This window comes from Notechis scutatus, chromosome Z, assembly GCF_049901735.1.
Source record: "Notechis scutatus isolate UNSWTSFEM ecotype Mainland chromosome Z, rNotScu1.2, whole genome shotgun sequence".
Lineage (NCBI taxonomy): Eukaryota > Metazoa > Chordata > Lepidosauria > Squamata > Elapidae > Notechis > Notechis scutatus.
In genome coordinates this window covers 50,127,175-50,155,054 of record NC_142025.1, presented here as the reverse complement: position 1 = coordinate 50,155,054, position 27,880 = coordinate 50,127,175, and the positions used below count along the sequence as shown (strand labels likewise).

Sequence of the window (27,880 nt, the reverse complement as noted above, 5' to 3'; positions counted from 1 at the left end):
CCTGCTATTTCTGAGTTTAAGATTTTGCTTTGTTAGTCTCAATTTAGGGTATTTGCTTCTGATCTTTTTAATATTAGTCCTCACATATTAGCAGTGGATTCTTAGTAAGAAAAAGGATTGCAATTAGGTTTGGTTTTTTTCTGTGACTAATAACTATTTTTGGATAGCTACACCATTCAGAGATAAAATGCCATTCTTGATCAAAAGAATTTGGGCATCTTGATTTCTTAAAGAAAAATCACTAATAATAATAATCTGGCTGACTGTGAAACCAATCATAATAAGCATTATTATAACAACTTCCATATGCTTACTATCAAACACTTCAATCAGGCATTTCAACACAACTGTCATGAGACTGTTAAATTAAGAACTAAAAAAGAAAAATTTGCAAACAGAATTATTTTTGTTTTTACCTTGGAAGGCTTGTTGAAAAGGCAGGCTCCCCCACCATTATTTAAAAAATCATGGTATTCCTCAATATCACATTTGGAAAACTTGGTTGGAAGATAATAACTGTGATAAAAAAAAACAACCAACCCTCAGTTTATTTCTACAGAATTAAAAAGGAATTTCATTCTGCAGCTGGGCCACAAAGTTATTTCATGATCAAATTAAAAAAAAATAGGAGAACTATTCATAACTCTGAATTTTCTGGAACACCAAGCTAGATAATTTTATTAAGTTATTATTTTCTCTACTTTCATATCTGCAAATGACATGATACATTAAAAACATGTTTAATTAAGTTGATGCAGTATGCACTTGCAATCTTCAGCTTGGGCTTTGTTAATGCACAATTCTCTAAGTTTTATACAAAAATATTCAAAGCTATACAACAAATACGATGTAGGCTTTCACATGCCACTAAGATATATGAAATAGGTGTTATGAATACAAGTGTCCAGTCAAATATTCTTGTTATTTTCGTAATATAGAATGGCAATTTAAACTTGCACTGTGTTTTGCTCTGGGAGAACTATTACTAATAACAACATTGAGAGCATTTTGGGAAATACTTGTTTCTAGGCTAGAATTTTCCATGTCTGACATAGCATTTTATAGCATTTTATAAGTCAAAGACTTTGTGAAAAGGATATCTTTTTATACATTGGGACGAGTATTCAGGGAATTTGTCAGGCTGGTATATTATCTTCTGAAAATCTGTGATACTATTCACTAGTCAGAGAGATTTTTTAATCCAGAGACCTTCACATGTCTTCCAGATTCAGATCTATATTGGTTCTGGTGTACCCTGAATCTGGAGGTTTCAATCAGTTATTGTAGTTAATATCTGTTGAGCAGCCTATGCACCATAAATTTGTCTAAATGCTTTTCTAATCATCTATCAGGTCTCAAAGTGGAAATCTCTCCAAATGATGAAGAATTAATGTACATATATATTTAGGTACATACATATTTATGTACCTAAATTCTTAGGAGTGAAGATGTCAGGAGTTATACCTGGAGTAACATAGATGAATATCTTCTTTTCTTAATGTAACTAACAATCAATCACTGGGATTCATAATCATTGGTACAAATATGATACTAAAACTGTATATGTAAAATATTTATGTGTGTTTTCAAATCTCTCTTGGCTTCTGGAGAATCCACACAGTTTTTATAGCAAGATTGTTATGGAAATGGTTTTTCACTGATTTCTTCTTCTTCTCTGAAAGAAAATGACCAGGTTAAAATCACCCAATGGGTTTAACCCCTAAGGCAGAACTATAATTCATTGTTGCCCAGATTCTAGCCTGATGGTTTAACCACTACACCAAACTGGCTCTCAAAGCAAATTAACTATGCATTAATTGATTAATTCATACATCAGTGTCAACTGAATAATATACATATCATTTTTCTGTTAACAGGTTTTCATCCAATAACTATCTGCTAATTTACATTTCTACTGCATAGAAATATCTGAAAGAAAATCTCTTACCCTGTATCTCCCATTATACATCCGGACCAGGTGTCTTCACATTTACATTCACCTAAAATAAATAAAATAGGCAAATCACATTACAATATATAGGAAAGTGAGAAATCACATATCAGATATCTTAAATAAATGTAATTAATAAATAAATAGCATCACACAAGCTGGCGACAGTTAATAGTCTGTTTTAATAGAATATGAAACATTGTACCCATGCAAATATGTTATCAGAAATTTGTTATTTAAATTTGGTGCAAGTCACTATTTTGTCATAGAGTTCCACCTTTTGGGAACTTGAAAGCTTGACTTCTTTGTCATGGCACCTGCCCTCTGGGAATGAGATCTCCTAAAATCTTTGATGCTCCCACCCTATTGGCATTCTGTAAGTAAGGAACAGAGGACTGGTTGTTCTCCCAATCTTTGGGCTAAAATGGATGAAACCCAGGTTGGATGTGTCTATATTTTTGTATAAACTGCATGGATATCCTCTTGTTTTGTTTTGCATTCTGTTTTTTGCAGTTTGTTATATAGGTAGTCCTCAACTTACAACATTCATTTACTGACTGCTCGAAGTCATATAGGTTATATGGTAGTCCTCAATTTACAGCATTCATTTACTGACTGTTCAAAGTTACAAGGGCACTGAAAAAAAATGACTTATGACCAGTTTTCACATATATGACTGTTGTAGAATCCCCATGGTCACATGACCAAAATTCAGCCGCTTGACAACTGATTCATATTTATAATGGTTGCAGGGCCCTTGGATCATGTGATCATCTTTTGCAAATTTCTGACAAGCAAAGTCAATGGGGAAGCCAGATTCACTTAACAACTATGTTATTAACTTAACAACTGTAGTAATTCACTGAACAACTGTGGCAGGAAAGGTTGTAAAATAGGACAATATTCACTTAACAGATGTTTCGCTTAGCAATGGAAATTTTGAAGGCATTTATGGTCAAGTCAAGGACTACTTGTAATACAACATATACCACTGTTCATGGTTTATTTTAAATCTTTGTTCCAAAAAATTGAATATGTATTTTATGTATTCATAAATACATAATAAATACATAAATACATACATTCATCATATCACAGTGCAATGTAAATGTATCACAATAGCTACATCTCATGTCTTATACAATCAGAATACAAAAGATAAAGTGTTTCCCCCCCAAATAATACATTATTGTTATTTTTGTTACAATCTGATAAATTGACTAGGATATCAACATACCTTTATCCATACAGTCCTTTAAGAAGTTTGTTAGGAATGTAAGTCACCTAACAGTTGGGTTGAAAAATATATAAACCAGGATAGACATTTTAATACTGTCTCTTTAAGGGAATGCTAAAATTGTAATTGGGTGTGGTTCCTCAAACGGTTATAAGATGGAGCTAGAAACCCGGGTTGTCCTGTTCTGGAGAGTGTTGCCGTTCCTGCATTTCCCTATTGACTGTCACTGATCATTGTTATTCTTGGATTTGATGTAAGTCTGTTACTAAACTGTTTTTGATACTGGACTTTGTTATTGGATTATTCCTGGACTGAAAACTGACTGCTTTAACCGTGAATGACTTAGACTGTTTGTTGAACTTTGCTTAAACGTTTATTGGAAGTAAAAACCTACATTTTACTATACAGTGTATCCATGTGCTGATTGTGTGTTATTCTTCACCACTCTCACTACGTCTCCCTGTGTGCACTTATTCTCCTAACAGGGAATTACCTCAACACTGGTTATGGCCGCAGGCCATACCAGGCTCAGATAACTGAGACAGCTGTTTACTGTCTAATTGTGGTTTCCTGTCCTGGTAAAGATGGCACAAGACACTTCAACAAGTCTATCACTGATAACCCAGTTGGATGGAACAAACTATGTTTCCTGGTCTATGAAGTGCAGTCTACTTCTGCGTAGAGGATTATGGACTGTAGTTCAAGATCCACCGGATATAAATGCTTGGGATCCAGATGATGAAGACGATGCCAAGAAGTTAGTTGACTTTAAATGAAACAACGAACGAGCTCTTTGTATAATTGGATTAACACTGAGTGACCAGCAGCTTGTCCATATTCGTGGAGAAGAGTCTGCTGCTAAGTGTTGGGAGAATTTGAAGAGGATTTATGTTCATGAAAGTGTAGGTGCACACATACATCTTACACTTAAACTGTTTAGAGCACGTCTTCTGAAAGGTGGAGATATGTTAACTCATTTGAACTTCATGAAAAGAACTTTTCAAGAGCTACATGAAAAGGAACTGATATTTTCAGAGCTGCATCAAGTTTACATCATTCTTTCCTCATTGGATGAAAGTTATGATGATTACATATCTTCACTGGAAGTCCTGCCCAGAGATAAACTGACATTGACTGACATAACCGGAAGGTTGTTAGAAGAGGCAGGAAGACGGCTGGATAGGGACCAACCGAGGAAGGAACAACCACAAGAAGAGGATTTGTTTTCAACTGCCTATACTGTTAGGAAATGTTTTTCTTGTGGGGCTAAGGGACATATAGCTAGATTCTGTAAGAAGAGAAAACAACAGAATATTGGTAATCACCAGAAGGTTAAGAAGAATGTTAGTTTAGCTATGTCTACCAATTCAACTATAAACCATGATTTGTGGGTTGTTGATAGTGGAGCATCGCAGTGCATTACTAGAAATAGAGAGAGGTTTATAAAGATGTCTACAAGTAAGGAACATGTATCATTGGCAAATGGATGGAAGATGAAAGCATCTGGTGAAGGTACTGCATATTGTTCTTGTGTAAATGAGCATTTAACTATATGTATCTAAACTGAAATTTAATTTGTTATCAATAAGGGCTTTAGTTAATCTTGGTTATGTAGTAACCTTTAGGGGAGATAACTGTATTATAGAGAAAGAGGGTAAATTATTACAGCAAACAGACTGAATGGGTTTAAGACCAAAGAACCTTTAGAGGTTGTGTTTGCTGTCCTAAGAAACCCAGTTTGGAAGGTGCCTGCTATGTTTTGAATATAATGGACCATTACTCATAGTACGGTTTCTGCTATCTCGTGAAAAACAAAACAGAAACATTCCAACATTTATTTAATTGGCTAAGGTTTTCAGAGAGAAAAATGAGGAGTAAAGTAATTACTTTAGTTACTGATAACGGGACTGAGTTTGTTAACAATAGATTCCAAACAATGCTAAAATTGGCTGGTGTCGAGCTTAAACGTTCTGCACCTTACAGATCACAACACAACTCGTTCATAGAACGAAGAGGGCAAACATTACAAGCCATAGCTTGCACTATGTTATCTGATTCAGGTTTGCCTGAAGCACTGTGGGGTGAAGCCATAATGTATAGCAATCATATGTTAAACAATGTAGTTAACACAACAACTGAAGAATTGCCATTCACTTGTTGGCATGGCAGAAAACCAAATTTACGTTATCTACACACATTTGGAGCTCCAGCATGGGTGCATTCCCTCACAAGATTGAAAGGACAACATAGAGCTAAGAAATTATTTTTTGTAGGTTATGAAGCCAACCATAGGTCATTTAGATTTTGGGATCCAGGCACAACTCATGTTTACTGTAGTGCTAGTGCTAAATTTCTTGAGCACGTTGGGTGGGATAAATTGGAACAGGAATCCAGCAATGATGTTATTATTGACACCAAAGTAGTCCCTAAAGATGAAATAAGTAAACCAAGAATAGCCATTAAAAAGGAAGAACAGGCACAGGAGGAAGTAGAACAGGCACAGGAGGAGCTAGGAGAACAGGAGCAGGTGGAACAGGTGAGTCCACCAGTAAGCCCTGTATTACCGAGACCTTCAACCCAAATAACACGACTACCTGATAGATATCAGGCTAGTCTTGTATGCCAAGTGAATACAGTTCCTGGTAACTATAATGAACTAAAACTATATCCTGCTAAGGATCAGGCTGCTTGGCAGGAAGCAATAGATAAGGAACTGAAATCCTTACAAAGGTTGGAGGTATACGAAAATGTTAAGTTACCATCTGGTAAACATGCCATAGGGTGTAAATGGATTTATAAACTAAAGACTACTATGGATGGGACTGTTACTCATAAAGCCAGGTTAGTAGCACAAGGGTTCAATCAGACAGCAAACGACTACAATGAGGTGTATGCGCCTAGTCTGAAGGCTACTACATTATCAGCAGCATTAGTGTGGGCAGCTAAAGAGACATACATTACAAATCATTTAGATGTAGAGACGGCATATCTGCATGCACCGTTGCAACACACTATATATTTGGAGAAACCTTTAGGTATCAAAAATGATAATACAACTGATTGCTGGAGATTGAGAAGGAGTCTTTATGGCTTGAGGCAATCGGGATATGAATGGAGCCAGCGTGTAGTTGAGGAATTGACTAGGATAGGTTTTGTAGCTGGCATGGCTGATCCATGTTTGTTTGGGAAGGAAAGTGGTAGTGTAGTGTCATTGTTGCTGTTGTTCACTGATGACATAGCATTAATCGCCAGAACTGAACAAGAGGCTACTGAAATAATATCACTGTTGGAGAAGAAATTTAAAATAAAATAGTTAGGTGAAATTGGACAATATCTTGGTTTAAAGATAGATAGAACGAGGGGAGGCTACAAAATCTCACAGGCAGATGAAATTAACCAATTACTAAAGAATTTTAAAATGGAACTTTGTAAACCGGCAAAAACACCGATGACCCAGGAGTTTAGCCATAGTGATGTTCAAAGTCCTGTTTTTGATAAGAACATTTATCAGTCCTTGATTGGTAGTTTATCTTATCTCAGTAATTGGTCAAGGCCAGATATAGCATACAGTGTTAACCAATTAGCAAGATTTAACGCTGAGCCAACTGAAAGTCATTGGCAAGCTGCTAAGCATGTGTTAAGATATCTGAAACAAACAATGCCTTATGCATTGTATTTGGAGACAAAAGATGAAATGAATTTAACTGCATATGCTGATGCAAGTTTTGCTACAGACATAAATACACGTAAATCTACGTCAGGTACTGTAGTATTATTAGGAAATGTGTTGATTGGATGGAGGTCTATTCAACAGAAACATCGAAGCTTATCAACAATGGAAATGTGTTGATTGGATGGAGGTCTATTCGACAGAAACATCAAAGCTTATCAACAATGGAGGCTGAATTCTCATGTTTGTCTTTATTATGTACAGATTTAGTTTATTATAAACAACTATTGATTGATATGGGAATCGATGTAACAGATTCTATTGTTCTTTATGAAGATAACCAATCAGCAATACAGATGGCTTCCAATCTTGCTGTAAAGACAAGATCAAAACAATCAGATTTAAGATATTTAAATGTGAGACAATGTGTGTAAAGTAAGATGATTAAGCTGGAATACTGTATGTCAGAAAATACCGTGTTTCTCACATAATAAGGCCGGGCCTTATTTTTTTTGACCCCGAAAAACGGCTAGGCTGTCTTTTCGGGGTGACTTAATTACCCCCCCATGCATCCTCGGGTGGGCGGGCAGCGACCGCTCGGAGACCTTCCGCCACCATTGCTTTTCCTTCTCCCTTGCTGCCGCGGCGCAGAGCAACGCCGCAGCGTTTGGCACAGCCACGTGCGGCCAGTCAGGGCTCCTCCCTACAACCGGAGCCCTGAGGAGACACTTGAGCTTCAGGCGCTCTGTCGCCGCCTTCCCTTTGCCTTCGAAGGCAAAGCGAATTATTTAAAAACCTCCGCTCATCCCACCAGGGCCGCGCCGAGCCGTGCTGGCTGGGCAAAGCCGGGAAAGTGAGCCGCGGGTGTTTCCTGGCTCTGCCCAGCCCACACGGCTCCGGCGTGGCCCTGGTGAGATGAGCGGAGGTTTTTAAAATAATTCTCTTTGCTTTTGAAGGCAAAGGGAAGGCGGCAACAGGAGCGCCTGAAGCCAAGTATACCAACAACAAAAGGCAAATCCTCAAGGTGGGCTGGAGGGAGGTGGCTGTGTGCCCCCCCCCCCGGGCTGCTTCAATGCAAGGTCCTGACCTTGCCCAATTGCAGCATCCTGTTGCCGCCACGTCCTTTTCACCGCCGCCTCCCTCTCCGACTGCGAAACTCGCGTGCTTCGCCAAACACTCCGAGCGAGGCGAGCTCTTTCATACACACACACACACACACAGAGAGAGAGAGAGAGCCGGCGTGCTCCGAGAGGTTGGCTCTTTTATCTAGCCAAGGCTGATGTCTGACTGAATCTCTATCCCGCTCCTTTATCCTCACGACGGGGTCGGCAGTGACGCTCTCTGGTGCGGCCACCTCAGCTTGCCAGCCTTGCCCCGCTATGAGACGATACTGTGACAGCTGCCACTGCCGCGCCCTTCTCTTTCCTCGCCTCCCTCCCTTCGCCGGCAGGAGCGTGCATGCCTGCTGCCACCGCCGCCGCTCCTGAGGCCGGCTGGGGCGGGCAAGCAAGCAAGGCGGCTGCGCTGTCTTCTTTTTCCCTCAGCGAAGCGCCGGCGCTTGCCGCCGCCGCTGCCACCTGCGATGGGCGAGGAGGCGGAGGCGCCCGAAATGTTCCAATTTGCTCATCCAAGCAAAGCGCAAGCACTGAGTCTCCCGATATGAAGTGCCCCACCAAAGCAGGCAGCACCATATCCAGGCATGCAACAAAGTACTTCCTAACGGCAAGCCCCCCACCGCCATTCCCCCCCCATTTTGCATGTTTAAAAAGGGCCTTAATTTGGGGGGAGGGGGTTAATTTGATTTTATGCCAATAAATCATGCTGGGGCTTCCTATTGGTGGAGGCCGTATTGTTGGAGAAACACGGTAACATCGCAGATCATTTTACAAAAGCCCAAGGTAAAGCATAAGGCTTGCTGTGAGGATTATGGACTTAGAATGTAAGGTTGTATATACTGTCCTTATCCAAAGGGGAGAATGTTAGGAATGTAAGTCACCTAACAGTTGGGTTGAAAAATATATAAACCAGGATAGACATTTTAATACTGTCTCTTTAAGGGAATGCTAAAATTGTAATTGGGTGTGGTTTCTCAAACGGTTATAAGATGGAGCTAGAAACCTGGGTTGTCCTGTTCTGGAGAGTGTTGCCGTTCCTGTATTTCCCTATTGACTGTCACTGATCATCGTTATTCTTGGATTTGATGTAAGTCTGTTACTAAACTGTTTTTGATACTGGACTTTGTTATTGGATTATTCCTGGACTGAAAACTGACTGCTTTAACCGTGAATGACTTAGACTGTTTGTTGAACTTTGCTTAAACGTTTATTGGAAGTAAAAACCTACATTTTACTATACAGTGTATCTGTGTGCTGGTTGTGTGTTATTCTTCACCACTCTCACTACGTCTCCCTGTGTGCGCTCATTCTCCTAATGGGGAATTACCTCAACAAAGTTGAAGGAATCTGAATGAATCCTTTCAGATTTTTCAAGATAGAGTAGAAATTATTCTAAATTATTTTTGTTTTTGCAAAACAAGTATAAATGACACAGGGTCAATTTGAAAACTAACATTGCTATGGCTTAAGCCATAGATTATCTCAAAACTTCCCAGGAACTTTTTCCCCAAAGGCGGTTGCAGCGGTGGTCAGAAATGGCCACCTCAAAGAAGAACCCGACCAGACAAGATTGTGCAGGAGGAAGTTTAAAGGAGAAAGTTTGACTGACCGGGTTGAATAGAAAATCTATTTAAGGAAACTTCCGGTTGTCGGCTTCGCGAGCGGCAGGGATTTGCGAAGCTGCGCGATCCCTGCCGCTAGCCGTTTTTGGGGCTCCGACCCAGCCGGGTACGAGCTAGGCTGCCCTGCAGGGGCAGCTGAAGGTAGGGGATCCGGAGAAGGGTTTGGGGTGCTGCAGACCCCCTCCCTGGCCGGCAGAACCCCTTTTCCCAGGACTGCAGCAGCGGCGGTCCGTAATGGCCGCCACAAAGAAGCTGGCAGCCGGGTAAGAATGCGCAGGAGGAAGTGGAGAAAGTGATTGAGAGGAGAAAGTTTTTCTTGGCTCCTAGGACTCTAAGACATATTTAATAAAATTCCTGAAAAGTATGACTTTCTGAATAATACCTGCCAGAAGAGGAAAAAAGCGGCTGTTTGAAGGTGCTGAAAGGATAGCTTTCCCTCTTTTCCTACGGAATAAATAACTGGATATTAAGAAACCTATTTTTTAGGTGGAAATTGGTTTTAAGCGATGAGTGGGAAGAGAGAGGATTAAAAAGAAAATATTTGTATGCTAAGATTTGTTGGAGCAGATGCCTTAAGGATTTGAAGACTAGAATATATTGTAACAAGACTTTAAACAGATTTGGACTTTCTTTCTCTTTGATTGATATCACCCCAGAAGGAGAAAGTGAGAACTCTGCCTTGGTTTGGACTGATTGATAACTTTGGGACTGTTTTATCTTTTTATTTTCTTTTGAATATTCTGGTTGTTGTAAGAAGAAAGAAGGAGAAAAGAAAAGAAAAGATTTATAATGGCTCTTTCTGTTGAGGAACTAAGAAATGGTGTGGAAGAAGCTTTCCTTTTCTTAGAAATGGCGCTTACTAATTATCAACAAAAATTACAACAGATGAAGACAGCAGAGGAACAAGAAAGAAAGGAAGGAGCCATCTTTAATGAATCTCAGAATTTGATCCAGAAAAAAAGAAGAGAGAAAGAAAAGAAAAGAAGAGAAAAGAAGAAAACTAAAGGATTTAAGGACTTAAGATCTAAAAAAACATTTAAGAAAGGGAAAAATAAAGTGCAAAACCAATATGATGATTGTAAACAAAGGGGAAAAGAAATACGACAGAGAAGGGAAGCCGTAAGGCAGAGGCTAGAAGAAGGGGGGGTAGAAAGGTTTGTTGGGAAAAGAAAGAAAGGGAAAAGGTGGAGAAAAGCTACAACGTTTTGAAATTAAATGGAAAAAGGAATTTTTTATGGATAATGGATAAAGTATAATTTTTTTTAAAAAAAAAAAGATTTTGCAAGGTACATAAGATGAGATGGTAGTATTGCAATGGTTTAAGAGTTGATAAGAGATTAAAATGTTAAAATGTTTAAAAATGATTGGTTTTAAAACTTAATAATAGGAGGGGTTTAGAATATTGTTTTAATTAAAGAGTTTAATAAAATTATGGTATTGATGTTATTATAAAATTTTTATTATAGTATTTCTTTTTAATATTTGGATTTATTCTCTAATTATGCACTTAATTGTGTTGGATGTATTAGTTAGATAGAATGTACCAAGCAAAATCTGATTGGGTATTAGATATTATTTTAAAGATTAATTTGATTAACTTAGGGGGAGATAGAAAGGCATCATACTCTGATTAATGATTTCAGGAGAAACTGATTTTCTTTTTTTTTCATAAGGGATGAGACAAAGGGATGATAAAAATGGACAAAAGATACAAATATAATGATTTAAACTAAGATGATTAATTAAGGTAGAATTAAGAAGTGTGAAATATGTGGAGAAGTTAATATAGAAGGCTTAGAATGGTAAATAAAATAAGTAATGATATGTAAGATGAGCATGAATATAATTGAAGTCCATGAAGAGAGAGACACCTGGGTCCAAGTTACTTTCCAAAAAGATATTTTTTTTATGTTTTGTGTGTTGTGTGTATATGTCTTTTTTGGGGGGAGAATTGGTAAAAACTTGTAGAAATATAGAATGAGAATAATGGTAACTAAGTCAGAAAGAAACAGATGAAATAATAATAATGATATTGAATAAGAGTAAAGAGAAGTAAAGAGAAATTGAATAAGAGGTTTTGGTATATTATATGGAAATGGTTTAAAACAGAATCATAATTTATCTGACTTGTTAAATTTACAAGGGAAAAAGGTTTAAACATGTAATGAATAATGATAATTTGTGTGTTTTAAAAATTAATAAAACTTGTCTTAAAAAAAAAAAAAGAAAATCTATTTAAGGTACCTGGAACCTGAATTTTAAAGACTAATACTATTCCTAAAAAAGATTTTAAGCTGCGAAAGAGAAAGGGAAAGGAAACGGAATTGGCTTTTTTTTCTCTAACATTGACAGTTTTAACTTACTTGGAACATTAAGAAGAGATTCGAATAAGAAATTGATACTAATCCACTTTGACATTAATAGGCTATTTCTAGCTGAAAATAAAGTGTCAAAGGGATAAAGATTCTTGGATAATTTAAAAACTTTCTTTAAAAAAAGAAAGCAAGCAGCGGAGGGAAAAAGGAAAAAAGAGGGTGGAATCTGGAAAATGGAGGAGACTACCTGGAACTTAAAAAAAAAATGATAGTGGAATTTTAACAAGGCTTGCAAAAGATACATTGTAGTTGAAACTTTGTTACAAGATAACAAAGCCCCTGGAAAGAGAAAGTGAGAAAAGAAGCAAGAAACAGTTTTGGATTATTGGATGATTCCTGGAACTTTGGATGGAGGATCCTAATGAAATAAAATAAAATCAATTGGGTGTTGTTTAAACTTTTTTAAAATGGCATCACTCCTTGAAGAGTTAAAAATGAGACTTAACAAAAACAAAAAGAAGAAGCACAAGATGGAAGAGGATCTTTTGGCTTCGTATTTCAATTTTTAGAAATGGAGATCTTGAACTATGAAAAACAACAAGAAACGTTTGAAGAACAAGAAGGGCGGGACAACGAAGAAGCCATCTTTAATGACCAAACAATTTTAAGCGGGGTAAAAAAGGGAAAGGGGGGGAAAGGGAGTTAAAAGCACTGAAGCAACAAAAAAAAGAGTAATTTGAAAAGTAATTTGAAAAATAATATCAGGAAGAAGCAGAAGGGAGGATCGCAGAAGGGAGAATCAGATAGAAAAGGGAATAAAAAGGGGAGGGAGAAGAAGAGAGTGAAGAGGGAAAGGAAAAGAAGCTACAAAGGACAGAAACAAGATATAGAGGTACAGCAAAAGCGCACAAGAATTAAAGGTATAAACCTATTTAAAAGACACAGAGACAATGGTTAAACTTTAACTTAAGGAGAGGATTCTGCAAGGGTGCATGCAATGGATAGCATTGTTATATTAGAAATAGAAAAGGGTTAGAAAATATGTTAGATGATTGAAGTGATAGAAAAAAATTTCTATTGATATGTAGTGGAATATTTGTTTGTAAAGAGAATAAGGCTCTCAATGATTTAAAAAGAACGCTTAAAAAAAACTGAAAAGAAACATGGAAGATTTTTATCAGTTGACAAGATGAACTTGAATAAGAATAATAACTTTATTGACTACTGTTAAAAACTATTGTTTGGTTTTTTATTTAAAGACAGTAATAAGTAAAATATGAAATATAGATGATTAAAGTGAAAGACAACTGATATTACTAGGTAATGTTTGTTAAAAGAAATAGAAATGCAAAAGATTGTTATTAATATTAATGGAAGAGCTGTACTTGAATAGAATAATTATTCCATTTACTAGTGTTATACATATAAACACAGATATATATACATATATACTTTTTTCTTTTAAGAATTTAGTGTGTATGTTTAAGGGAATGCACCAAGCAGAATTCGATTGAAAATAGGTATGTGTTATAAAATAGAGGTTAGAAAATGAATGTTATAACTGTAAAGGTGTAACTTATATTTTTAAATAAGATTTGAAAAAAGATTCAAAGGTGTTATACTCCAGTCTAGTAATTACAGGGGAAAATTTGTTTTATGTGAAAACATAATATGAATTTCTAAACAGGACAGACGAAAGTATAAAAACATTGATTAGAAAGATTTTAAAAATTAGAAAAAGATATGTAATTGAATTAAGAAAAAAATGAGATAATTTAAAATAAGGCTATAGGAAGTAAAGTAAGGGAAAAGCTATTGAAAAAATTGTGAAAATAGTTATAAGATATGGACTAGAATGTATAAGATAAATATGTATTGAGTTTATGTCTGTATGGAGAAGTGATAACCCAGGGCCACGCTGTTCTCAAAAAAATAGATTTTATTTGTATTTGTATGTTTTGTGAAAACTTAAATAAAAATTTTATTAAAAAAACAACAACTTCCCAGGAACTTTTTCTTAACATTCTTATATAGGGATGCTTTATTCATATTTAATGTTTAAATGTATGTGTCAGCTTTGGAAGCCATATTAGTATCAGAAGCTTCCACGCCGCCACATTCCTGTATCTGGAAAAGTAGGAGGGGAGGATTTTTGGTGTATTAATAGTTAAACATAATAGCATTCTTCTTTTCAGTCAAGGTCGTGTTCAGAGGTGGTATTCAGCAGGCTCTGACCAGTTCTGGAGAACCGGTAGCGGAAATTTTGAGTAGTTCAGAGAACCGGCAAATACCACCTCTGACTGGAGATTTTACAGTATCCTTCCACTGCCATGTCTACCAAGCCATGCCCACAGAACCGGTAGTAAAAAAAAAAAGAATCCTACCACTGGTCATGTTATTCCTACACTTGGAGTATGAGTGGTTGAAGGGATGTCTCAAGTTGAGACGGTTGGTGATTGGACCATGTGATGGACTGATGGGTGCAGGGGTTGGGTTTTGACTTTTGAATTACTAAGGGAAAACCCGGAACTCTCAGATTCGGGTTTTTTCAGATGTGCCAGTATAAGTACTCTAATAAAAGGAAACTTTGAGAAAATGACTGTCTCTGAGTTTTTAATTGGAGTTGTTTTTTTCTGGAACTCTGACATTATGCAGTTTTAGATTTTCAATTTAAGGCAAATTGGAATTAATAGGTACTAAAAAATCTCACACTGTGATACAAGCAGGACAGAATTTCAATTCTGTGCCTATTTTTAAGGTTCTTTTTCAGTTAATTCAACTGGATTCCTACATACATTGCAAGCAATATTTTTTTAAAAGTCATATTTAATTACAAAAGCTGACAATGGTTCTGTTAGAGTAAAAAGTATGAGAATATCTTTGCCAGAAAAAGAATCTGTATTGAAACCTCAACATTTCTTACCACTCTGCAACCTTCTTTTGTCTGAGAAGATCCCAAGATTGTGGGCCAAGGACTGTGCCAATGTAACAGCCATTAAATCTGGCTTTCCAAACTGAAAAATAAGACAATGTCTTTGAAGCACTTCCATTTTAGAAATTTTAAATTAGCAAAAAATGTTGAACCTGTAGGAAATCCTAGAGCATTTATTCCCCAAAGTATGCTTTGAAATGCAGTTGAGTTATAAACTAGCAGAAATTTGCAGAGCACTGTTTAAAACAATAACAACTAAGACAAATGAAATATTAAGGCTAAGTATAATTTGGCTCAGAGCCAAACATATTCATTATGTTGTATAAGCTTCCTTTTAAATGCCATGTATGCTTGTAATAACCTCTTTGGGTTAGGTGGTTTAATTTTAACTCTGTGACTGAGTTAACTATAACTGAGGGGACTATAACTCTTTGTCACTCTTTATTCTGATTATTTATTATATTTATTTGATTATGAGGGCTCTCAATTCTTAGGAACTCTGAATAGCTTACAATTTAAAAATAAAAGGAAAAAATATGAAAAAGCCAGCTAGAAGGATCTAGGACAACTTACCATGGCCAACTCAAAACAGCCAACTCGCCACAGCGCAATGTGCCATGTGACATTTCAATGGTGTATTTTTTTTCCATTCAGTTACTTTTTTATTGGTGATCACGTTTTCATCGAAATTATTGTTAACACTTGAATTTCTGGATTGACTTTATTTTTTTACTATTGGGTATAGCTCCATCAAAATTAATTTAACTTCTGTATTTGTTGAATTGTCCTATGGTGAGCTGTCCCGCAGCATGTTGGTTCTGGCAAGTTCTCTATTCCAATCTAGAAGGCTAATTAAACCTCCATATACCTACTATTTGGGTGGAATAAGAAGCTTTAACAAAAAGCAATGGAAACAGCAGGAGTAAAGTTGTCTCTACCCAGTAAAATAAAATAAATTGAATCAAACTAAAAAAATAACATAAAATTCTATCCAGGCTCATTTTAATAGGCAAATGTTTAAGCCTTTTATCCTCAGTCAGTTGGCTAATAAAATGTACACATTTCTGCAAATGGAAGTAAAAAATAATTTTCCCTCAAAAATACATTTTAAAATATTATGCTGTCGGGTTGCATATTCTATGAAATGTTTCAGATTACAGATGAGCAGTTGATATTTCCCCTATTTATGGAATCCCAAATGCTTAAAGGAGAGACCTGGCCACTAGCTGCTTTTCTTTGGACATGACAGAAAACAGGAACTTAACGGAAATCTCTTAACATGGACAACAAAACATTGTATGAAGAAAAGCAGAAATAGAAATAATTTGACAATTATGGGATTATCATTTTGTGTTTGTAGAATAATGCCAACATACTTCATTTACACCACCACCTTTCAGCAGTGAACAAATGCCACCAATAAAGGCTGCCCCGCTACGGCTACTGAGAAACTGGCTCCCCCTTTTAAAACAAAACAGAAAAAGCAATATAGTTAATAAAATCCATAGCATTTGGGGAACTACAATACATTTTCAACCAAAAAGATGTAAGGGTATTTATGATAGAAGAAATATAACTAGAAAAGAAGCAATGCTTCAGTGTGGATGGCAAGATTCAGCAATTTAATACTCCTCCACCCAAAAACTCCTAAACATTGAGTTACTCGGGTGTGTGTATGTGTGCAAGAAATAATGTTTATTTTGTAAACTGCGCCAAAATAATGCTTGCTGTATAGAATTTTACAGTTCCATTAGAATGATCTGCACAAATTGAATCAGATATTTGAAAATGGGAGGGGGGAACCAAAGCCACTTCAAAGACAGTATATCTTCTCTTAATTTAAAAACTAACAATTGAAAAACCCAGTTATCATTTGTAAAGTAAAAAGTAAGAATATTGTAGTCCTAACAATGTTACCCCGGGCCAAAATATTTCAGGATCTAATTAGGCTGCAAATTTCTGGAACTTCCATTTCAGAATTCCAGACTAGTAACAATAACACTTAGACTTATATAGCACTTTTTAGTGATTTACAGCTCTCTCTAAGCAGTTTACAGAGTCAGCCTATTGCACCCAACAATCTGGGTCCTCATTTTACCGACCTCAGAAGGATGGAAAGCTGAGTCAACCTTGATCATAATGCCTGGGCACTGCAGTCCCCACACATCTTGGTGGCTCTAGATGATAGCGAAGACTGATTTTCATAAAGTTTCTTACTTTACCATATCACTTTTGCATTCTGTAGTATTTAAGGTGAATACTACTGGAGACAATATTCTGTTTAAACTGGGGGAAGAGGTAACTGGAGCTCCTAAAATTCCATTTTTCATGATCTTCCAAGCCCACTCTTTCAGTGAAATGTCAACATGAGCAACATAGTTTCCTGTCATGTTCAGACATGACATTATCAAAGTATAGCACAAGCCTTAAAATATAGTTTTAAGGGGGGGAAACCTACTACACAAAAAATAAGAAAAATGGAAAATGCTAAAAACAGCCCTTTGCAAATGATACAATCCTATCCGCCTTGCATTTGGTTTTCCAACCAACACAATGTACTTAGTTTAAGCATATTTAAAACAAGAATGACATTCAAATGTTTGGAACTTGTGAGAAGAACAGAAATGTTTCAATTCCCCCTCTCTTTAGCTCTTTATAATAACTTTCTCAATACATTTGTATACAAATTATTGATTGATACTAAAAATATCAGTAAAATGAAATACAACTTTATAGCTCCTCCAAACACTGCTATCAGAATCAAGGTAGAAATTAAGTACTGTACATGAAATAAAATCACACATAAATAAGTTTCATTAAATTTAATATTAATTAAACTGAAATTGAAATTGCAACTATTTTAACTTTCTTTCTGATTATCCATGTTTGTCCCTGTGCCACTCACTTTTTGAATTTTTGTGTGCCACACCTCACTCAAAGGTCAAGTGGAGGTTTCCAGTTTAGCAATATGGAAACCATAGATCATCACATCCCTTTGGTCATTTCAGTATCATGACAAGAGGGAAAAATTGATATATATATATATATATTTGTATTCATTTTCAACTCAGTATGGATGCTCATTATATCTAAACAACATGTAGTTCACCTTAACAATGCCATGGGGAAATAGTCAACTTCATTTTTTTTTCTTAAGCCACACTCAGTTCAATATCAAAATAAAGCATGTTTAAATAAAAGCATTTGATGTCCTTGTGGTCATGACAAAGGAATTAGATAACACTAAGACATACAACCATTTCTATGTCTCAAATTACACTATCAATAGTTTCCTTCATCCCCAATAATAACCAAACAATACAAAATTACGTACGAAAAAAGATGAACTGCATCACTTTTCTCTTTGATAAAATCTCTCCTATATTTCATAAATTCACGTAGAGTTACCAGTGGGTTTTCAGATATGGTGAACTTGTTATCAGTACCCCAGGTTTCCATGGCAACCAAGACTATTCTGGTGTTCAGTTGTTCTTTATAAATCTAGCACATTAGGAAAATGAATGATCACAAAATAATAGTGTCAATATTGCTTTGTTAAAAACATGCAGTATACAAAAAGTGACTAAAGAAAAATCCAATGTAGAGAATACTTACATTAATCACAGTCACAGACTGCCTAATACAGAGGTGTCCAATCCATGGCCTGGAGGCTACATATCACCCTGGACAGTTAGTAATGAAGCCCCACAAGATTGAAAACTTTTTAAACATTATTATGTAATTTATATTCATAACTAATTATATAGTTTGTATGTGGCCCAAGACAATTCCTCTTCACTCAATGCGGCTCAAGCACCCCAAAAGTTTAGACAACCATGGTTTAACATATTAACTTTATTGTGAAAAGGCTAAGCTGTTTTAGAGTTATTCTTTTGAAAGGTGGAGCTTTGATAGAATGCCAGGTGAAACATAAACAGAACCAAAACTGCGGCAATTTTCTACTTGTCATTCTGCTTCTGTTTTTCATTCATATGCTGTATAAGAATCAAACTAGATAGAATTGTTTTTCATTCAGAATCAAATTAGTAATAATTGTTAGGAATGATAGTCACCTAACAGTTGGGTTAACACTTCTTTGTCCCCTTTGATCTTAAATTGTCATTCCTGTATTAACACTGCATGCTTTATATATACACAAACTCACACACACGATTCTATGACATAGAGCAGGGGTGGGCAAACTACGGCCCGTGGGCCACATCCGGCCCGTTGGTCTTTTTAATCCGGCCCGCCGAAGATTGGTACAAAATGTGCCAATGATGTGAATGATTTGATGTGAATGATTGAATGATTGCATTCATTTGATTTTGACTTGTAATGACAGGCATTTCGACACCAGGTGGTGGCCCGTCTGTCAAATTTTAAAAGTCAATGAGGCCCCTGAGCCAAAAAGTTTGCCCACCTCTGACATAGAGTGAGTAGTGAGACAGTAGTTTCTAAATTAGATAGATGATAGACAGTCAGACAGACAGACAGACTGATAAAGATACACACAGAAATAGCATAGATAGATAGATAGATAGATAGATAGATAGATAGATAGATAGATAGATAGATTAGATAGATAGACAGAGCTTGATAATTATACTTACTAAATCTGCCATATTCACTACCGATTTTGCAAAGCTGTTTGTGTGACCAACTGATAACCGGTGTTTTTTCAGCTAAGAAAAAAGCAGACAAATTCCAAATATCTTTCTGAAACATCATGTCATTTCAAGAATAACTTCAGTTAAAGAGTAGTTTTTACTATGACTTCAGATATGTGGATTTACAGGTTATTTATTCAAGTATAAATATTTTTTTAATCAACATAGCACCATAAAAATTAAAAATACTGAAAGACAATAAAGGACTTTTTTGTTTGGTCAGCTGCCAGTAGCACAAATTGGTAATCTAATATCGGTATACTGTGGGTCAGCTTTTATACACATAGAATGAGAGAAGTACCTTCAAGATAATGCAAATGTGCATAACAACAGCACTTTAAAAAATACGAATTAGAAGTAATACCTTTATTACAATCAACCTCATAACCTCAATGTACAAGGATTCAAGCTCTTCTTATGTATGTAACTTGGCATACATCAAACTTAAATTTCTGGTAATGAATATGCTAATGTATAGAGTTAATTTATTCTGGTATCAAAACTGCACTGCTTTTGTCCCTACAGATTTTTCACCTTTAATTTTTCTTAACAATTATCTATCACAGTAGAAAGCCGCAATAAATTAAAAAGTAGAATAATATGTGCTATCAGTAGCATGTTTAATGTGTGTGGGATATGAACAGGCTAAACTAACGTTCTCTTAAAGTTTAAAAAGTTAGACCATCAGATTGAATTTGGCTATAAAAGTTGCATGGGGTCTGAAAAAGTATTTTTTCAGTATTCTTCCATTTTCCAAGTTGAGAAAAACATATTAGGCATCAATGATACTATCATAGTTATATCTATATATTCTATATCATATTATTAATTACTGAAAGAAAAGGTGAAAGGAACATGAGAATAATATTGTAATGCAACCACAAATTATAAAATACAGTAGAATAAAGAAAACATACAATTGGATAATAAGACACTTGGCTTTTGTAATATTTTGCATTGTTAATGCTTTTTATAGCATTTTATTTTCCATGAGGATTAGACCTTAGGTAGCCAAAAGAGCACTATTAACTTGAGTCATTGCCCTTTGTACAAACACATTGCATCCTCTAGTCTTTTGTACCTGTGATCCAAAACCTAACACAAGATTAACTTAAACAAATATTTAAGTCACAGACTTATGTCACAGTGTTATAAACCATGGTTCACCAATCACACACCCACACCCACAAAACACACGCATACACTCAGTGGTGGGATTCAAATAATTTAACAACTGGTTCTCTGCTCTAATGACTGGGTGGGTGGGCGTGGCCATGGTGGGTGTGACCAAGGGGTTGACAGGTACTTGGCCTCCTGCACTCCTCTGGAAGCAAAAATGGGCTGCGGGGGGGGGGCACCCCCACACCCAATTTTGAGCCTAGTAGGCCTTCCTGCTGCCTTCTGGGAGAAAAAAATGGGGCCCGCGGGGAGTCCTGGAAGGGGAGGGGAGGGGCCAGCCAGCAATTTAACAACCAGTTCGGCCAAAGTGGTTGAATCCCACTTCTGCATACACCACTAGATCTTAATCACTATATCAAATTGTCTCTAAATTATCCTTTGGAAGGGCCTCTTTCAGCTATGGGGTCTGGGCTATTGTTGCTTGTTCTATCTTTTAAAAGGACCCTGATTAGTATTCAAGAAGGAAATTTGACAAACTTAAATTAACCCAACAATAGTTTAAAAGAAAGCATTTGTTAAAGGATCTTCGGTCTTCCAAAGAGGCATAGTTACTCAGTAGAATGGTGACAAAAAATGGAAAACTGGGGAGGAGGAATAAACCAGAATTTAGCAACACTAGTCACAATTCAGTTCCTCCTCCTCTTCCTTCTTTTCCTCCTCCTCCTCCTCCTCCTCCTCCCTCTTCTCCTTCTCCTCCTCCCCTCTCTACATCAAACTATAGATTGCAAAAATGAAGCCAGCTTTTTGGCTTTGTCATTGGCCAAAAATAAGTAATTATTGGTATCTGTTTCTGATAGTAGCCAACATATGTGTTGTTATCTGCTAAGAACCTCCACTTCAGAATATTGGTTTTACACTTAGCAGCCCCAACTCTAGACCTACTCAGGATTCTCCAAGTAGTATAAGGATCCAGTTTATTATCAAATGCACATATGTAAGATACTACTATAAGTTACTTTATTTTCCATGTGCTTTGAGGGTTATAGTGAGCGTTTACAGCAAAATTCACTACTTTGCATATACACTTCTTAATGGCTGTTAAAACCTGCTCTGCTTATTCATATTTCAGTATAAATAGCTATACTGAAGATTCAGAACTAAAATTAGAATTAAATTCATCTTTTCACAATAATGACTAAAATCATTTTCACAGATACATACACCTTTCTCTGCTTGGCAATCGCAAGTATCTAGCTGTATACACATAAGGACAATCAAAAAGTCTCATGTGACACCCAATAAAATATGGCTACTTTCTTTCCTACTCCTTGAAGAAACAAGAAAATAATCAATAATCTCTTCTTCTACTAAAAGGCACCTGATATAATGGTTTAAATGAAATTCCCCTCCCCCTTTTATTTAGAGCCTAAATGAGGAATTATGATTCCACAGTAATGGAAATTCCATTTTTAAAAAATCTGGAACTGGGGAGTGAGGGGAGAAATACTTTCTGACTTATAAAAAGATGCATCTAAGAACAACCAATAAGTGAAAATGTGTATTATAGGGGGTTGGTTTACAATGTTTATGTTAATTTCAATTGATCTACTGATAATCCATGAAATACAAGTTTGCCTATATCTGTTTTATTTATGCTGTTTCCTGAATTAACTTGGGAATATCTAAATATTTTTTCTTTGACAGAATCCATAATACTAAGTCATGACTTTTTGAACCATGGTTTATTAAAGCTATCTTATGCTTGTATGCAGTATAAGAAAAAATAATAATGTATACATAGGCCAAACATACAGGGAACCCTTACAAAGAAATATAAAGTTTGATTAAACAAGCCAACTTATACATTCATTGCATGACAGAATAGAGGGCATGATCCATTCCACTTCAGCCTATCACATGACATACTGTATCTTTGTTCAAGCACCCGTAATTCCAACAGAATGCCTACAGAGAGATTTGCTGACTTAATATTGCTCAAAGTCATTCTTGCTCCTGAAATAAATATATTGGCATTAGATTCGATTCACTAAAAAATTCTCCAATCACCAGCAGTTTTAAGAAAAATCGATGCCCAATTTTGCCTAAAACATATCTAAGTCAGTTTTGCAAGTCACAATGTAATGTATATATTTCAGATTTTTTTTTTAATAGCTAAGCTCCCTGATGCTCCAGACTAATTTTTTAAGGAAGTGGTATGCCATAAAATGAAGTACCACATTTTAACATAATCTGCTTTTCCATGAATGCTTCTGTCCTCACATAAACCTCCCAGACATCTTTAGATTTTGATAATTGTTGCCTAATGTTTTGTATAAATATGATCCCATGACCAGAAAAAAAAAAAAGCTAAAGGCAGCATCATAGGACCATGCAGAGCAGCATTCGAATAAACAGATGTTTGAGATCTAGTTACATTTATTATGGAATACAGTTTGTGAACAAGCAAATATCTTCCAATTAGAAGTGTTTATAAAGGGACCTCTACATGTTTGTAAAATTCCAATTTACTGACCAAAATATTTGGTGTAGATACTGTACACCAGTAAATACTGTAGGGAGAATATAATCACAAAGGGAGAAAGATATTTCCAATCTCCAGTGTGATGCAATAAATATACAGAGAGTCCTCAATACAAAGCTATCCAACTTTTACCTCCAGAAAAAAGGTAGTCCAACCATTCAATAGTTAATATAAACAGCTCTTAAAATATGCGAATGAATTACAAAGCTAAATGTGGTCTTCAGGAAAATAATTGAGAGGAAAAAGTTACATTCTGTAAAAAGAAAAGCCAAGGTCTGTTGTAATTACCAATCTTTTCTTTGCTCTTAGATGTCCAGTTGAGTGACTTCCAGCACAGTTCCAGACAGCCCGACTTCAGTGGAATGATTAGAATCATTTTGCAATAGGTACATTATTGTTGAATCTATTATAAACACAAAGCTATGCATGCATTATTGATAACTTTTAAAAAGCCTTGTATGTAAAACCTCACCATTAGATGATCATTTACAATCATTAGCTCAACATATTTCGTTTCATCTTCAACTCTAGGTAGACTCAGCTGGACCTACAGAAAGAGGAAGATGCTGTATTTATTTAAAAAGGTCAGCAACAAATACCTGATTCTAATTATTCTGAGCTGATTTCTTTCCTTCATTGCACTTAAAATTAATTAATGATACCAACTTAGAAAAAGAATATGCCAGAATTTCTAACATTTGAATAACAGAAAATTAAGCAATCTGGTTCTAATGCAAGCGTAGATGAAATATAACAGACAATTTTACATAGCTATATTGACCACTACTGGACTTAAATGGGCAGCATATAGGTTTAATAAATAAATAAATTTAATAAGCAATTTTCAAAATATGGTTTGATAAGATTCTATCCTTTTAAAGGAACTCCTATAGCCTTTAGCTTCATTAATGAATTCCTCTATGTATTAAATAACTGCAAAGCCATATATTTTATTAATGGCTGATATTTATATTTGTGTTTTTCACACTTTCAAAAATATACATTACAACATACCTATTCTGTGTGGTATTATTTTTTCACAGGTTTTATATACTTACTCAATAATCCCCAGAAGATTACCCCCATATGCAGGGCACGGGGATATCTAAAAATATTCTAGTCTTGGTTCAATGTTTAGGCAAATAGTATTAATTGATACTCATTTGCTTTCCTATTTCTTTTTTAAAATGCAAATGTTCAAAATATCATAAAACAGTCAACCTTGAAATTGCTCTGTTCTTGACACTTTGGACATTTTTCTTTTTTAATAAGCATTTGGCTTTTTTATCTTCTTAATATATATTATTTCTTTATAATATTGTTCCTGCAATATTAGATGAAATTGTATGGTGAGACCCATTCCCTGAACAGATTGTAGACTCACAGCTTAGTCAGATGCAAGTCATTGATATCACTCATCAAAATGAAGATAAAATGCCTGATGTTGAAGAGATGTGATCAGTACATCCACTAAGAGAAAATTCTAAATAGCAAAGATTCAATTTGATTGCCTTGAATAGTCATGCTTTAGAAAATCATTTTTCTGTTGGTTTGTAACAAGCAAAATGGAACAGGCCGTTTGCCTTTCTCCCAGCCTCTGATGAGACTATTCTCTTTGGACTGGTATATATTATCAAAGTACACCACTAGATGTTCTCAGCATGAAAAGGGGGACTTATAATGGAGATATGAGAAAGCAGGCAAAATCATGTATTACTGGAAAAAGGAAGCCTAATTTTTTTTAAAGATTGCAAAAAAGAAACAACAGGCTAAGAGGGCATACCTGCCTTTTTCTTCTTTTATATCTTGATTTCACACCAAATTTCTGTGATGTAGTATTCATGTGCCAGAATTCTGAATGGAACACACATTACAATCAGTTTAATGACAGTTAAGCAAGACAAGCACTTTTCAGCAGCAAGATGAACAAAGCTCAAGGTTGAATAAATGCCTATTTTAAATATTTTAAGAATTACTCAGAACTCAAGAAAATACACAGGGATAGTTATATTATCTATTGCCACAAAAACAAGCTATTGGAAATTCATCAGTGCAAGGGTTGGCATTTTTACCAAAAAAACCTGCTTTGTAGTTGCTCACTCTTAACAAGTTCATGAATTTGACCAGTGGGTTATAGAGTGCTGAAAGCTGAAGCAAAATAGTTTTTAAAGTACATTGAAACACTTCATATTAAAGGAAACATCTGGAAAAGGAAAGAAACATAAAGGAAACAAAAACCCTCAGAACAGTTTCTTGCATAATGTATTCTTGGACTCAGATATTAGGCCTGGAAAGGCAAGGTATTTTTTCATTTAACAAATGAGATAGTCTTTTTACATATAAACTTCTTGACCTGAACTGCAATAAAATAATCTTAGGATGAGTAGAAGCCACAAAGGATATTAAATAAAGAAGTTACGAAAATCCAAGCTAAAATGTAATCATCAGGTGTTTATAAGCCAATGAAAATGCTGTTTAATAAGTGCATGATCTATATATTGGTGATGTCAAATCACACTGTAAAGCATGACAAACTATATGAAGCCATAACATTAATCAAACCTTGACATTAACCTTGTTCAGGCATTTAGAAATCAATAACAGGAAATTCATCTTTGGTGAGAATACCAATTTTGCTACCTCTACATGCATGCACACATGTCACATATCCTCTATATGTAGGCTGAAGGCTCTCAATGCAATTTAGGATCCCGATTTCCAAGGGTTCTAACTTTCATGGAGAGCCTACCAAAGCGAAGAATGGTTCCAGTTTTCCCATGCTCTATTTTAAAGCTGAAGAAAGACTTTCTTACTACAAATCAGTTTTGTGGAGTAAAAAAAAGTCTTCATAAATTGAAAGTTCTGTTAGAATCTATTAAAATCTTACGGAAGTAAAATATTCTCTTGAAATGTTCAGCATTTAGACAGGAAGTGATTTTTAACAGGTTAATTTTTATTTAAGACAGGTCAGTCTCTTTTGACCTATAAAGACTCTTCTTTAGAAAGCCAACCATTGAATAACTATTGCAGTATGAAAAGTCTACAAATATTTTTTGGAAAATTTGTTTTTTCTTTTTTTCTAATCCTGTGTTCAGAGAGGCTTTTATATTATTAATAACAACAGGATAAAAACAACCAGCAATGATTTAACTATGAATTAAATGCAACAATAAGAGTATTAAAAATATACCAGATGGAAGATAATCCAAAGGAAATTCAAATAAACTGGATTTGTATACAGAGTGTAAATGGAATTCCTCCTAAAATAAAAGACATCTAAATTTAGTAAATCATTCTAAGGCTGATACTTAAGCTAGAACTATACATTTTTATACCCAGGAAATTGCAGATCATAGTATTCTGAGTATATGCACATAGACACATGTAAGCATCAATTCACATACACACACTTGCATACTTATATACATATATGCAAAAATATACATTAAAGAATATTTTTCTAAACTTTTTTTTTATTTCTGAATTCTTACAGCTAGAATCTAGGTAAGAAGTGCAAGTCATATATTAACTATTAAAGAACAATCTGAGGATAATTGTATTTTAATTCTACAGTACTTACTTGAGATGTACAATTTTCTTCTGGCTCAATAAGATATGTGTGATTCCCATCATAGAACATTCCACTGTTAAAAAAAAGGCAGCTATCTGACTTGCGTGTTATAATTTAACTAAGTACATAAAATAATGCTACATGTAAAAAAGAATCTCATGTAGAAATGGGCTATTATTGCCCTGTAATTTTTAATCCTTCAACTAGCTTGGGAAGCTAATTTTAGTTGTTTCCTGAGATAAATCCTGAGGAATTTCCTATCTTCTCCTCTTATGTATAGCGCAACTATTTACTACCTTCCATGCTATTATATAATACAACCATTGTAGATTTCTTTGCATTACAGAAAAGATCCTATCAAACTATTATTGACCATAGTAATTTTGAATTTTAGTTCTTTATACTGGCAGTGCCTATGATTTGCCACCAGCGGGCAGTAAAAACTGCAAGCTGGTAAAAATGTCTTATAGTATTTATTTTAGGATAATTAGGATCTTGTTTTAAATACATGCTTATTAACTACAACAATTTCAAGAAACGTTTCTTTGTAACTTTCTGTAGTTCGCAAGTCTGTGAACCTATTGAAGTCAATATCTATTGCAAATCTACAAAATATGATGCCAATAATTTGGGAATTAATTTTTAGCAGTGTATTCAAATGAGATCATATGTTTCACATATCAACAACATACTTTCTCTATATTATCCTTGTACAGAAGGACAGTATACAGAAATTATATTGTCACACACTAGAGATTGTATTTCAGAATTCTAGCGCTAGACCTTTGATTCTAAAGGATTTGCCTAGAATACAGAGTGCCATTTTTACAATAATAATAGCATATCTTTTAATTCAAATATGTACACAGTGCTATCAAATTGCAGTTATTCCACATGTGGTAACAATGGTTACTAAATCCACTGTAGTTAAATTTGGGGATGATATTTACCCACTGAGGATAAAAATCTGTTAATGGAGCCAATTATTTTAGAGGAGGGTTAAGCTCTCCCAAACTGGCTCTGTTCAAGTAGAGACCAGCTTGCAATTTGCAAGAGATATTCTGGACCTGGAATTCCTATATTTGCAATGTAATCAGAATAGAGCTGGAAGGGACCTTGGAGGTCTTCTAGTCCAA

At 35.3% G+C, this 27,880-nt stretch overlaps 1 protein-coding gene across 4 annotated transcripts in view; it reads right to left on the bottom strand.

The window, feature by feature from the left end:
* Positions 1-27,880, bottom strand: part of ADAM22 (ADAM metallopeptidase domain 22) — a 183,606-nt gene that overhangs the window by 39,119 nt on the left and 116,607 nt on the right. For all 4 annotated transcript variants that reach the window (XM_087945154.1, XM_087945157.1, XM_087945155.1 and 1 more), the window contains exons 6-15: positions 26,754-26,817; positions 26,364-26,433; positions 24,957-25,027; positions 23,646-23,720; positions 19,456-19,527; positions 18,177-18,343; positions 16,219-16,303; positions 14,834-14,924; positions 1,949-2,000; positions 417-516 (exon numbers count right to left, since the gene is read on the bottom strand). In XM_087945154.1, the coding sequence (XP_087801280.1) occupies positions 417-516; positions 1,949-2,000; positions 14,834-14,924; positions 16,219-16,303; positions 18,177-18,343; positions 19,456-19,527; positions 23,646-23,720; positions 24,957-25,027; positions 26,364-26,433; positions 26,754-26,817 (847 nt within the window). The remainder of the gene's footprint in view (positions 1-416; positions 517-1,948; positions 2,001-14,833; positions 14,925-16,218; positions 16,304-18,176; positions 18,344-19,455; positions 19,528-23,645; positions 23,721-24,956; positions 25,028-26,363; positions 26,434-26,753; positions 26,818-27,880) is intronic.